The sequence below is a fragment of the Rhinatrema bivittatum genome, chromosome 3, assembly GCF_901001135.1.
Source record: "Rhinatrema bivittatum chromosome 3, aRhiBiv1.1, whole genome shotgun sequence".
NCBI lineage: Eukaryota > Metazoa > Chordata > Amphibia > Gymnophiona > Rhinatrematidae > Rhinatrema > Rhinatrema bivittatum.
The window spans coordinates 320,753,235-320,767,646 of NC_042617.1; the positions used below are offsets into that span (position 1 = coordinate 320,753,235).

A 14,412-nucleotide genomic window follows, 5' to 3' on the forward strand; every position below is an offset into this window, starting at 1 on the left:
AGCAAAATGCCTCAGCCATCGCACTTCATTTAAAGGTCTGAATGCCACTTAATCATGCTCTGAGGAGTCAACGATTTCTTGAAATTTAACTCTTTTTGAAATATACTAAACAGAGTACACAGTTCTGATAAGAGTTTCAATGTCTTGCATCAGTTTGACTTCTTTCCATGTATCAGTTATTCCTAAATCTTCACGATGTGCTACACAGTGTTGCTGAGTTAGGTGTGGGGTTTCTTTTCAACTGTGCTGCTACTCCATTTTTTCTTCCTAACACAGAGGCTCCATCTGATTTAAACATCTTCCTTAAACCAAACTTGTTTGCTGTATAAAAGTTTGATGGCAGATACAATTAAAGCAGCATTGCAATGTTCTAATTGCAAAATGCCAAACGATACTTTGTAATCCAAAGCATTGCTAGGCCGATACTTAAAGTATTAAGCATTTGGTCAAAGATATGTCAATACTTTCATCAACGGTTAAAGTGTGGAACAATGCCAAAGAAATTTCTTGCATTATATAATTTTGAACACTGTTGATGACTTCAAGAATTTCAAATGTGTAATTTTTACTTCAACTATCTAGCAGTTTTACAAATTTGGCCATGTGTTCATTTATATCTGTAACAGCCAGCATAGAGGAGTTCAATTTGATGGCTAGCAAGACGCTGTCAATCAGGACCTTTGTCATCTGGATTTGAATGCTTCCGTTCTACGATTTGCCTCCTTTGCTTTTCTTCTGGAGTCTCTAGTAACAGGTTCTTCAATCCACTGCGAAATAGTGGACTCATTTTTCAATTTTGTTACCTGTCAATGTGAGAATTACTTACTAGATGTCTTGAGGAAATCCAGTTTCCAGATCTCATTCCAATTTTTACCCGCAGAAAAAACACCTACAGCTTTCGCTTCAGCGCAGATCAGACAAATGACTCCTTTATCTTCATCATATGAAAATCTTGCACAGGGCTACACGAGTTAGGCCATGCAACTTCGCAGTATTAGCTTCAGTCTCATCTAGCCATTCGGATTTAAATGATGTAGCTGTTCTCTTGCGTTTAACAACTTTACTCATTTTCGTTTTTATGCATTCAAATCTTATCTTAATTGTAATTAACTTAATTATCAACTTATTTAAACTTAACCAGTTGACACTAAGAACATGACATACTGGGTCAGACCAAGGGTCCATCAAGCCCAGCATCCTGTTTCCAACAGTGGCCAATCCAGGCTACAAGTACCTGGCAAGTACCCAAAAACGAAGTCTATTTCATGTTACCGTTGCTAGTAATAGCAGTGGCTATTTTCTAAGTCAACTTAATTAATAGCAGGTAATGGATTTCTCCTCCAAGAACTTATCCAATCCAATCCTTTTTTAAACACAGCTATACTAACTGCACTAACCACATCCTCTGACAACAAATTCCAGAGTTTAATTGTGCATTAAGTGAAGAACTTTCTCCGATTAGTTTTAAATGTGCCACATGCTAACTTCATGGAGTGCCCCTTAGTCTTATCTGAAAGACTAAATAACCAATTCACATCTGCCCGTTCTAGACCTCTCATGATTTTAAACACCTCTATCATATCCCCCCTCAGCCGTCTTCTCCATGCTGAAAAGTCCTAACCTCTTTAGTCTTTCCTAATAGGGGAGCTGTTCCATTCCCCTTATTTTGGTCACCCTTCTCTGTACCTTCTCCATCGCAATTACATCTTTTTTGAGATGCGGCGACCAGAATTGTACACAGTATTCAAGGTGGGGTCTCAACATGGAGAGATACAAAGGCATGACATTTTCCGTTTTATTCACCATTCCCTTAATTGCCAACATTCTGTTTGCTTTTTTGACTGCCACAGCACACTGAACAGACGATTTCAATGTGTTTATCCACTATGACGCCTAGATCTTTCTTGGGTGGTAGCATCTAATATGGAACCTAACATTGTGAACTATAACATGGGTTATTTTTCCCTATATGCATCACCTTGTACTTATCCACATTAAATTTTCTGCCATTTCGATGCCCAAATTTTCCAGTCTCAAAAGATCTTCCTACAATTTATCACAATCTGCTTGTGATTTAACTACTCTGAACAATTTTTTATCTGCAAATTTGATTACCTCACTCGTATTTCTTTCCCGATCATTTATAAATATACAAGCCGTTAAGCCCGTTAAAACGGGCTACATCCCTCTGTCTCTCACCTCCCCCTCATTCTCTCTCCCCTCACTCTTCACCACCCCCTACCTCCCTCCCTCACCCACTCCTCCCCACCCTCCCACTCAGTCCCTCCCCCCTCTCTCCCTCCCTCTCACTCCCTCAGTCCCTCCCCCCTCTCTCCCTCCCTCTCACTCCCTCAGTCCCTCCCCCCTCTCTCCCTCCCTCTCACTCCCTCAGTCCCTCCCCCCTCTCTCTCACTCCCTCAGTCCCTCCCCCCTCTCCCTCCCTCTCACTCCCTCAGTCCCCTCCCCCCTCTCTCCCTCCCTCTCACTCCCTCATTCCCCTCCCCCCTCCCTCTCACTCCCTCAGTCCCTCCCCCCTCCCTCTCACACTACCCTCATGTCCCTCCCCCCTCCCTCTCACTCCCTCAGTTCCCTCCCCCCTCCCTCTCACTCCCTCAGTCCCTCCCCCCTCCCTCTCCCTCCCTCCGTCCCTCCCCCCTCCCTCTCACTCCCTCCTTGCAGTCCTCCCCCCTCTCTCCATCCCTCTCACTCCCTCAGTCCCTCCCCCCTCTCTCCCTCCCTCTCACTCCCTCAGTCCCTCCCCCCTCTCTCCCTCCCTCTCACTCCCTCAGTCCCTCTCCCCCTCAGTCCCTCTCAGTCCCCCCAGTCAATCCCTCCGTGTCCGTCCCCCCCACTCAGTCCGTCCCCCCCACTCAGTCCGTCCCCCCCACTCAGTCCGTCCCCCCCACTCTCTCTCTTCTCCCTCCCTCACTACTGGCCGCTACCGCCGCCGCTTGCTACCCGCCGCCGCCCGCTGCCGGTACCGCCGCCGCTCGCTACTGCCACTGGACGCCGCCATTTTTTTTCTTTCTGACGCTGGCTCAGACCGACGTGCTCGCCCGCACATGCGCGGTAGAGCTGGTCTCTACTGCGCATTTGCGGCACGTCGGTCAAGCTTCGTTTATCTAGTAAGATTGTAAAGTAAGGGTCCCAATACAGATCCCTGAGGCACTCCACTACCCACTCCCTTCCACTGAGAAAATTGTCCATTTAATCCTATTCTTTGTTTCCTGTCTTTTAGCCAGTTTGTAATCCACGAAAGGACATCACCACCTATATCATGAATTTTTACTTTTCCTAGAAGCCTCTCATAAGGAACTTTATCAAGTGCCTTCTGAAAATCCAAGTACACTATATCTACCTGTTCACCTTTATCCACATGTTTATTAACTCCTTCAAAAAAGTGAAGCAGATTTGTGAGGCAAGACTTGCCTTGGGTAAATCCATGCTGACTTTGTTCCATTAAACCACATCTTTCTATATGTTCTGTGATTTTGATGCTTAGAACACTTTCCACTATTTTTCCTGGCACTGAAGTCAGGCTAACCGGTCTGTAGTTTCCCGGATCGCCCCTGGAGCCCTTTTTAAATATTGGGGTTACATTAGCTATCCTCCAGTCTTCAGGTACAATGGATGATTTTAATGAGAGGTTACAAATTTTTACTAATAGGTCTGAAATTTCATTTTTTAGTTCCTTCAGAACCCTGGGGTGTATACCATCCGGTCCAGGTGATTTACTACTCTTCAGTTTATCAGGCCTATCACATCTAGGTTCACCGTGATTTGGTTCAGTTCATTTGAATCATTACCCATGAAAACCTTCTCTGGAATGGGTATCTCCCCAACATACTCTTTAGTAAACACCGAAGCAAAGAAATCATTTAATCTTTCCGCGATGGCCTTATCTTCTCTAAGTGCCCCTTTAACCCCTCGATCAAACGGTCCAACTGACTCCCTCACAGGCTTTCTGCTTCAAATATATTTTTGAAAGTTTTTACTGTGAGTTTTTGCCTCTACAGCCAACTTTTCAAATTCTCTCTAAGCCTGTCTTATCAATGTCTTACATTTAACTTGCCAACGCTTATGCATTATCCTATTTTCTTCTGTTGTATCCTTCCTCCAGTTTTTGAATGAAGATCTTTTGGCTAAAATAGCTTTCACCTCCCCTTTTAACCATGCCAGTAATCGTTTTGCCTTCGTTCCAACTGTTTTAATGTGTGGAATGCATCTGGACTGTGCTTCTAGGATTTTATTTTATTTTTATTTTTTTATTTTTTTTTTAACAATGACCATGCCTCTTGCACACTTTTTACATTTGTAGCTGCTCCTTTCAGTTTTTTTCTAACAATTTTTCTCACGTTCTTTATAAATGATTTATATTACCACATGGCATCATATACACTGTCATCTAGCTACTGACGCAGAACATAGATTATTGTACGTGTGTGTATTGTGTAGCCTAGCAATGCTAGTATCCCTCCCATCCACACTGTCGCTGTACCCTGAACCGCTGCAGCGATGAGGTCAGGAGAGTATGAACTCTCCTGACCTCATCCCATTAATGACCTAGCAGGCTAGCAGTCAGTTCTAAGTAACAGGTGGCATCCTGGCCTCTGTCAGATGCAGTGTGTGCACTTAGGCCTAAATTCACTGGGGTTACAGAAACTTTGGAGCAAGTGTTTAAACCAATACTATGGACTGTGTAGAGAGGAGTCAGATCTCTTAACCCACAGAGTGGCACAGACATTATGTAGCACACGTTAGGTGTCTCCCATCATTGCTGTGCAAGTATAATGATTTTATGCCTAGTTTTTGGAAAAGCTCTAGGATTAAAAACACTGAGCTAAACTTTGTACCATGTGCACGTCCTTCATGGGCCATGTGCGCGCACACACGCACACAGCTTAGAGGGAACACTGCTGCAGGGGTATATCTAAGGTGACGTCAGCTTTGAAACCTGTCTCCATCTGCTAGCAGGGGAGCACAAACATTGGTCCTGAGTCCATCTGGCTATACGCTAGGAAATTTCTCATTTAAACTGTCTCTGCATCCTTTTCCCAATCCTCAGCCACTCTCCACTGATAGAATTTCAAAGAATAAGGTAAAGGGAGGAAATGGTAGATTTTTGGGAAAGTCAATTTCCCCATGCTCATAGTACCTCATTCCACCCTGTAGATACAATAGAAACAAGTGATGTGGGTAACTCTGCATCAAACTGTAGTGCTCTAAAACAGAGGCAAGAGATGGATTCCTAACCTGTCCCTGGCATCTTGAGAACACGTTTACAGGTTAGTTAGGAGAAATATAATCTTCCCCTGCAGACAGCATTGGCAGCTAGTCTCTCCCAGATACATAAAATTATATAGTATTAAGCTGCCTCCCAGTTCCAAGGACACCATTATTCAGATAAAGCCTTGCAATATCAGCAGCAGACCTGAACAGTAGCAGTTTCCTATTTAACTTTAGATTAGGAACTACTTTTCTACTACAAAGTTCCAAGCAAAATGTTCATTTTCTTTCCCAACTTGCAATTATCACAAGACTGGAAGCCACATGATATTCAAAGCCACAACTATTCACCTAAGATCCCTAATACCTATCATGATATCCCCCTGACAGTTACTCAGCCTCACAGCTTACTCTCATACTATTTAACTCCCAATCTCTTGTCAAAAAGACCCCTATCCTAAATGACATCCTGCTTGACCACAAACCAGACATTTGTGCCATTACAGAAACTTGGTTCAAACAAACCTACTTAGTCCTCATAAACCAACTACCTACACACCTCTGACATTATCTCCACACCAAGGCACAAAAAAAAAAAGAAAAAAAAAAAGACTCCTATTAAGAGCGAAGAAAAACCTCAGACTTATATCCTAAACCATTAGACCTGAACCCAAATTTGAAATTGGTCTTTTCAAATCTTCTCTACTCCAAGCATGTCTTGTATATCCCTCCCCCCAGGTCTCCTCAAAAACAATGCCTCCCCACTCATCGAATTTATTGCGGATAATATTGATATGGTCACCCCAGCCATTATCCTCTGACTTCAATCTACACATAGACTCTTTCCCTCTATCTCCCAACTGTGAAGCCTTCCTGTCCTCCTTGAATGCTATGGGCTTTAAACAAATTATAAACTGCCTCACACAAAGCAGGGCACTCAGACAATTTTTATAAACTCACTCATCCACCAATCTGAAACACCCTCCTGCACCACTGTCCCATGGTCTGACCACTCATTGATAAAACAAATCTCTCCATAAACAAAACATCCATTTCTCCTCCTAACCATAACACCACAATCCAAATCAGAAAACCCTGCAAAGACATCCTAATTAAATCCCTCACCAACGCCCTAAATGAACTAGACATCTCTAACACTGAATCCGCCCTCTCCACATGGAACATCACTACCAACATAGCCAACAAAATCTTCCCTCTAACATCCAAAGAACTAAACCCCTTCCCTCAATAACAAAAAAGCCTGGTTCTCCCCCTGAACTAAGAAAACTTAAATGCAACCTAAGAAACATCGAAAAGAAATGGTGGAAAGATCCTACTCCCACCCTACTGGCCACATACAAAGCCACTCTTCACAACTACAGAACCGCTATACTGAAAACCAAACGCGATTTCTACACTGAAAATTCACAGCTTCCAACGCCAAAGCTCTCTTCTCGTATGTGATCTAACAAACTTTCCCTCCAATATCTGATGACTCCAAAACTAAATGTGATGACCTTGCCCACTTTTTCAATGACAAACTCACTAATCTAATGGTGAACTTTCCCCTTCTAACGCCAACACAATCAGCCTCCCAAAAAACCCAAATGCTGTCCTAGACACTTTTGAAGCCATCTCCACCTTAGAAATAGAATCCCTCAAAGAAAATAAAACCAGCATTGCACCCAGCCGATGCTATCCCAATAAAATCCCTAATAACGATCCCTAACATTCTAGCCAAACCGCTAGCTGAAATCAACTCATCCCTTACACATGGAAATGTCCCTGCCTCATTGAAACAAGCCATAGTCAAACCTATCTTAAAGAAAACCCAACCTGAACCCTTCCGAACCAGCCAACTTTAGACCTATTTTCATTCTCCCCTTCTTAGCAAAACTCCTGGAGAAAGTAGTAAACATCCAACTCTCTGAACACCTTGAGAAAAACATTCTAATCCAATCGCAATTTGGCTTCCGCAAATTCTTTAGTACCGAAACCCTACTTATCTCCCTCACCGACACTCCTTGAAGGTATAGACAATGGCCATTCTTACATCCTAGCATTGCTAGATATCTTGTCAGCTTTTGACACCAGCCACAAAATTGTTAAACAGACTCACTGAAATTGGCATAACAGGCACCTCTTTCTTTGGTTTAAATCATACCTTGATAGACATTACAAGGTCAAAATAGGAAACAGCGAATCCGATCCTATCAAATTATCTCGTGGCGTACCCCAAGGTTCCTCTATCCTCCACGCTTTTTAACATCTACATGTTGTCTCTTTGCCAACTCCTATCTGCTCTAGGTCTCACACGTCATCTACGCTGACGTCCAAATTCTAATCCCCACAGAATCCATCCCCAAATCTGAGAAAATTGTCTCACATCGATCAACTCCTAATTTGAACCTTGCCCTTAATACCTACAAAAGAGAACTCCTTATATCCCATAACCATAATACTAAGACTGACACCAACTCCTTTCATCCCACACACTCCTGATCACGCACCAGGTAAGAGACCTAGGCATCATCCTAGATAGCCAACTGAACTTAAAAAAAAAATTCATTAACTACTATGAAACACTACTACAAATTGTAAGTTCTTAACTAAGACCCCTCCCTCCATCTTAATGACTTCTGAACTGTCCTTCAGGCAATATTCTCCAAAATAGATTACTGCAACTCCCTACTAAGGCCTCCCTGCAACAACCCTCAAACCCCTCCAAATATTACAAAATGCCACTGCCAGAGTCCTTACTAACACATGCAAAAATGATCATATCACTCCTATTCTAAAAGACTCCACTGGCTCCCAATCCCCTTCAGAATTCTCTATAAAACTTCATAATCAAAATGTACACTGGCTAAACAACTCCCTCCACTCCCAAACCCCTAATAGACCCACCAGATCTGCCCACTCTGGAATTTACACATCCCCTCACCTAAACTTACACGCCTAACCTCCAGAGATCAAGCACTTTCTATTGCTGACCCCTCTAACTGGAACTCAATGCCCCCTGACCTACGATTAGAACCCAGCACACAAATTTAAAAAAAAATTGAAAACTTGGCTCTTCAAACAGGCTTTTGCATAACTAAGAGACACTAAGGACTCATTAGGAGCGGAAGGTAAGACCCTCATTGCTCAGTAGGCTCCATAATGGTATCTTGAGTCGGTAGAAATTGAAAAACATCAAGCGTAGGCTTGGTCACGGTTGGTTGGGCAATAATGGCAGATGGGCATGCTCACTATACCTGTTTCCTGCCCATGTTACGACAGGAACATGAAGAAAGCTGAAAAACCTTCTCCAGGGGTGCGACCCTTTGACGTGCGGCTTCAGCAGCACGCTGACAGCTGCACGCCATAGGTCACAGTTATGCGAGCCCTCGGGATGCCTAGAGATGTCAGCAGGGGTGTCCCTCTCTCCTTCCCCACACCAAGCAGCAGCTGTCCCAGGACAAAGGAGCCATAGACAGCAGCAAGATAAGACCTCATTTCACTCCCCCTGCTTCATTTGTTTTTTTAAGGGGTTACACGTGGATAAAGGTGAACCAGTAGATGTAGTGTATTTGGATAGTCAGACAGCGTTTGATAAAGTCCCTCATGAGGGGCTTCTAAGAAAACCAAGTCATGGGAAAGGAGGCAATGTCCTTTCATGGATTACAAACTGGTTAAAGGATAGGAAACAGTAGGATTAAATGGTCAGTTTTCTCAATTGGAAAAGGGTAAACAGTGGAGTGCCTCAGGGATCTGTACTTGGACCAGTGCTTTTTAATATATTTATAAATGATCTGGAAAGGGGTACGACAAGTGAGGTGATAAAATTCTGATTAAATCTCAAGTGGATTATGATAAATTGCAGGAGGACCTTACAAGACTGGACGTTTGGGCTTCCAAATGGCAGGTGAAATTTAATGTGGACAAGTGCAAGATGATGCATATAGGGAAAAATAACCCTTGTTGTGGTTACACGATGTTAGCTAGTAACTCATAATATGGAACCTATAGTGGATATTGTATTGAAATAGTCAGCTCAGTGTGCTGAAGCAGTCAAAAAAGCAAACAAAGTTAAGAATTATTAGGAAAGGAATGGTAAATAAAATGGAAAATGTTTTAATGCATCTATAACTCCATGATGAGACCACACTATGTGCAACTCTGGTCACTGCATCTCAAAAAAAAAGTTGCACTGGAGAAGTTATAGAGAATGGAGACCAATATGACAAAGAGGATGGAACGGCTGAAGGGGGATATGATAGAGGTCTATAAAACCATGAAAGGATTAGAATGGGTAAAGCAGAGCTGCTTAGCTGTAATAGGTATTCTCAGAGGACAGCAGGATGTTAGTCCTCATACATGGGTGACATCAGACGGAGCCCAGCACGGAACTTTGACTTGGCATACTAAGCATGCCCAGCATGCCTATACCCATGTCATCCCTCTTCAAGTCTTATAACAGAAAAAAAACCAAAAAGGAGAAACCCAACACCGTCGGGGGGCAGGCGAGTTGAGGGTTAACATCCTGCTGTCCTCGGAGAACAAGTTAGCAACTCTGCTTTCTCTGAGAACATGCAGAATGGTAGTCCTCACATGAGGTAATCCCTAGCTACAGGCTGCTCCCCAACCCAAAAATGGGACCAACACACACAAACTAGGTGCCAAAAGGCACAACCATGCTGTTGGTAAGAGGGGGAGGCAGCCTGAACCCGAACAATGGGCCCTAGTCAGGGAGAGTTAGGAATCTTTGAGGTGTAAAACCTAAGGACAGACTAGACAAACTGTCACTTCACCCATCCTTAGTGAGATGCAAATGTGTGGAGAACTCTACCTCACAGCCTTGCAGTTCTCCTCCATGGGAACTCCAGGTAAGAACATAAGAAATTGCCATGCTGGGTCAGACCAAGGATCCATCAAGCCCAGCAACCTGTTTCCAACAGAAGCCAAACCAGGCCACAAGAACTTGACAAGTACCAAAACACCAAGAAAATGCCATGCTACTGATGCAATTAATAGCAGTGGCTATTCCCTAAGTCAACTTGATTAATTGATAGAAGGCTAGGGCTCGCTTGCAGTCCAAACGATGCAGTGCTCAAATGGGGCATGGGAAAAAAGGTTAGCAGGACAATTGACTGGTTAAGATGGTAATCCATCTCCACCTTAGACAGGAACTTAGGGTGCATGCACAAGACCATCCTGTTATGATAAAACTTAGTATAAGGTGGATGTCACTAAGGCTTGGAGCTCGCTGACCCTGTGTGCTGAAGTGACTGCCACCAAAAATATGACCTTCCAAGTCAGGTACTTGAGTTCCTTTTGAGCCACTGCGCACCTGTGACCTGATCAGCTGAGCTAGCACCATGTTAGGAACCCAAGCCACAGAGGGAGGCCTTAGAGAAGGCTTCACTAAGCCTTGCATGAGACGCACAATAATAGGCTTTACAGAGATGGGCATACCTTCCACACCACACCATGCAGATGAGACTATTAACTATTACCCCCAATGCAGAAAAAACCCTGGCCCCCAATGCACACTTGTTAACATTGCAAACTTAACACCAGCCACTGAGCTGGAGTTAAGTCATAGCGTAAGCCAAGGGCTCAAGAAAAAAAATCCTGTCAGTGTTTCCTCCTACTTAGTATCAGTGCGATACTAAGTAGGAGGGTGCACAGAAAAGCAGTTTTTACTGCTTTTCTGTGCACTTCCCCGGCACCGGCAGAAATTAACGCCTACCTTTGGGTAGGCGCTAATTTCTTAAAGTAAAACGTACACATTTTACTTACTGAATCGCACGGGAATACCTAATAAGGCAGTCAACATGCATTTGCATGTTGCGTTGGACGCGTGTTTTCAACGCACTATTACCTCTTACTGAATAAGGGGTAAAGTTAGCACGTCGAAAACGCGCGTCCAATCACAGGTTAGCTGGGGATGCTATGAAGTTAGACTTCAAAGCACCCAGGGGAAGGAGATGTGGTCACTGCTCAAGAGCAACACATGCTGAATGGCTCCTGGCTAAGGATTATCACTCAAGGCAAACAAAAAATGGGAACAGCATATATACAATTTTTAAAAAAAGATTTTGCTACATAAAATGATCCAGAAAAAGCTTAATGTGGAAATTCTTTAGATAAACACAAAATGCTTGTGGAATAAGAGGCATCAGCAAGCCAGTCGGCATGCACAATTGTGAACGGACTGCCCGGTCAAATAAATCATTTAACTTTCAGGTCCATTTATAAAGAAGCTGATCCTTTTGACTCAAGATTGGTTTAACAATAACTAGCCCCTGAAGACCGCCATCGTTGGGCTCAACTATTCTCGTTTTTTGGACTTTATTTTGGATTTTACTTGCCTTAAAAAATGTTAAAATTGACAGTTGTGTGCCTGAGGTAGGCAGATTAGACTAGGCAGCCTGTTCACAATTGGGTATACCAACTGGCAATGATCAGACTAAACACACTGAGGGTCAATCTGCTATCAAATAAGAGAAAAATCCATGGATAATTGTAAATTAAGGCTACCACCTGCCCTGGTTCCAAATTAGCTGGACCAGAAAATTATTTGCTACAGTGCTCAACAAGGAAAACTAGTAACTTTTTTTAAGAATTTAATTTATGATGTGTGATTCTATTTTAGTTAGTTCTGCAGAGATAAACTTTAGGATATGCACTGGGAATTAAGCACTTAATTACCTAGGGAGGGTGGTGTTTAAGAAAGAAAATCAGACATTTGATGGGGGTTTCATTAAAGAGGTTTAATCCTCCTGCTTTGTGGTCATACTCCCAATGAGGTCAGGTAGCAGAGTATTAACCCTTACCGTGTATAGGATCTCCATCAAAAGGCAGTTTCAGCTTGTGACTCAGATGTTACAACTGGATGTTAAATAAAAGTATACTAAGAAAATTAATGGCCATGCTGGGTCAGACCAGCATGTCTCTGACAGTGCTCAGTGTGGGTCACAAGTATCTGTCAGATCCCTGAAAGTTGATCTATTTCTTATATATTTCACTCCTAGGGATAAGTGCTGACTTTTCCCAAGTCTACCTGGCAAATAACCGTTCCTTCAGCAACTTGTCCAATCCCCTTTTAAGCTCCACTACTTTAGCATCTTTGACCACATCCTCTGGCAACAAATGTCAGATAACTGGGTACAGTGCATCCTGCCTGAAGGATTAACTAGTAAGTACACTGAGGTCTCCTTCCAGACTTACACCCTGATTTTATCTTACCACTGTTGACAGAATTTCTAAATTGTGTGGTTGCTCAAAGTTAAAAACCGAATTTCAAAATCAAGGGCTAAGAAAACCTCTTTCAGGAATATTTAAAATTGCTTTTAGGCTATTCATGTACTCAGGGAACAAGGTTTTGATAAGAACTCCAACTATCCCATATTTGGTATCGTTTATCCGAAAGGGGCCGAGTTTAGTGACAGTATTTGCAAAATTAAGTTCTATAATCTCACGCAGGAACACATATGAGCACAACAGTGCGATATGGTCTTCAACACTGACTTGCTACACCAGTTGCGTAGCAGTTTTCCTCAGTCTCGCAGTATTTCTAAATATTGATGAGTTGCCCTCTATTATGCTCATTTGCTATCAGAGCCTCTGACTACATGACCAGCAAATCCTCTCACTACATCACCTTTTCAATCGGTATAGAAGGGCACCAGACACACATGGCACTGAGCCAACCGTAAGAGGAAGCAAATGCCACCTGTCACCACTCGGCCCCGCCCACCCCATGCCAGGTACACTGAGCCAGTCGGCACGCCCCCCCATTCAGGCGGTGGCCACGCCCCTCAGCTCCCATTCACGTGCGAAAGAGCCGGGCTGCACACCAGCGACCGAGCGTCCCCTTCCGTGAGGAGAGAGCAGCGCACACCGGGCCGCGGCAGGCACGGGTGCGCCTTCAGTGCGCAGAATCCTACCAGGCACTCGGCTTCTGGCTATTCCGCCAAGTCGAGCCGCCTCCCTCACCGTGAGGCACAAACGCGCACACGCCCCACTCAGCGCTGCACGAAAACCAAGACGGAAGGCTTTACTACTCTGAGAAGCCCAAAACACCATGCCAACAGTTTTCATGCCTGCTTCCCTTTGCCCCAGGGAGGAGGATGCTCTGGAGCGGGCTGCCCCGGGGAAGAAATGATGCTCTGGATGCCCGGGGAGGGGGGGAGGGGGAATGAGCGCCTCTCTGGTACGCTACTCAGGAGGGGAAATGAAGAGGTTGTGAGGGGCGGGGGAAGCGGAATTCGAGTGCCCCGCTACCACGAGAGATCGCTCGGTTCCAGACGTCAGTGACCGCCAGTCCTGGCGGACCGGCCCGTTCGGGGGTGACCTTGGGGCGGGCGGCTCGGTCTCACCTCGGAATGGTGCGGAGGTCCGCGGATCCTTTGCTCTCGCCCTGTTGGCAGAACCAGACCTCCAACAGCTTTTCGGTCCCTTCGAAGAAATGCGCGCCGCCCTCACCCATGTCGCCTCCCGCGCGTGCCACGGACGAACAGCGCCGAGGAGCAGCGGCCGGCGGCAGGCCCGCGTGCGTCGCTTCCTGAGGTAACCGTCCGGGGGAGGCTCGTCGCTTGCTTTCGGTAGTAGTCGGAGCTTGGTGTTTCGGAAGGTGGGATACTTTCAGTCCGTGTGTGTGTGTGTCTTCTGTTTTTTTTATTCCACCCCTGTTCCAGAGAAGCAGGCACAGCGAGCGCTAGCTAATGTCGCCGGCCATACTGTGTAAAGCGCCCAACCGCCGTTCTCGACGCCTTTTATAGCCTCCCGCGGCTGACGCGCCCCGCCTCCTCGGGCCTCGCGCCCGCCCGGCGTGCGCTCTCCCGATAGGCTGGCGTCGGTGTCGGTCGTCGTTTCGGGGAGATGGGCGGGGAGTTTGTGACGTCAGCGGGCGGGTCGGGTGCTGCCTGGCCTCCCCTTCGTGCCGCGCCCGTTGGGGCCGGTGGGTTTCGTTAACTCATTTGCCCTCGGTGCCCGGGCGCCCCTAGGTCAGTCAGGCTGCGCGAGCTCATGGAAAGCGGCCGCCCGCTTCGAGGCTCTTCTCGTGAAGCCTTGCGCCTGGAGCTTAGGTAGCGCTTTATATCCAGTCACTCCGGTTAGCGCTATAAAAGGTGTAAACGGCGTTATTGAATACTGTGAAAGGAGGGCGCCCCCGTCTCGTTAAGAGCAGCCCGATGGCCT

At 45.2% G+C, this 14,412-nt stretch overlaps 1 protein-coding gene across 4 annotated transcripts in view; it reads right to left on the bottom strand.

Moving 5' to 3' along the window:
* AMD1 (adenosylmethionine decarboxylase 1) overlaps positions 1 to 13,986 on the bottom strand; it is a 131,039-nt gene extending 117,053 nt beyond the window's left edge. Inside the window, exon 1 of one of the 4 annotated variants that reach the window (XM_029595263.1) lies at positions 13,593 to 13,986. In XM_029595263.1, the coding sequence (XP_029451123.1) occupies positions 13,593 to 13,702 (110 nt within the window). In that variant the 5' untranslated portion in view covers positions 13,703 to 13,986. The remainder of the gene's footprint in view (positions 1 to 13,592) is intronic. The other 3 variants (XM_029595262.1, XM_029595261.1, XM_029595264.1) reach the window with 3 other exon arrangements.
* Positions 13,987 to 14,412: the final 426 nt, after the last annotated feature.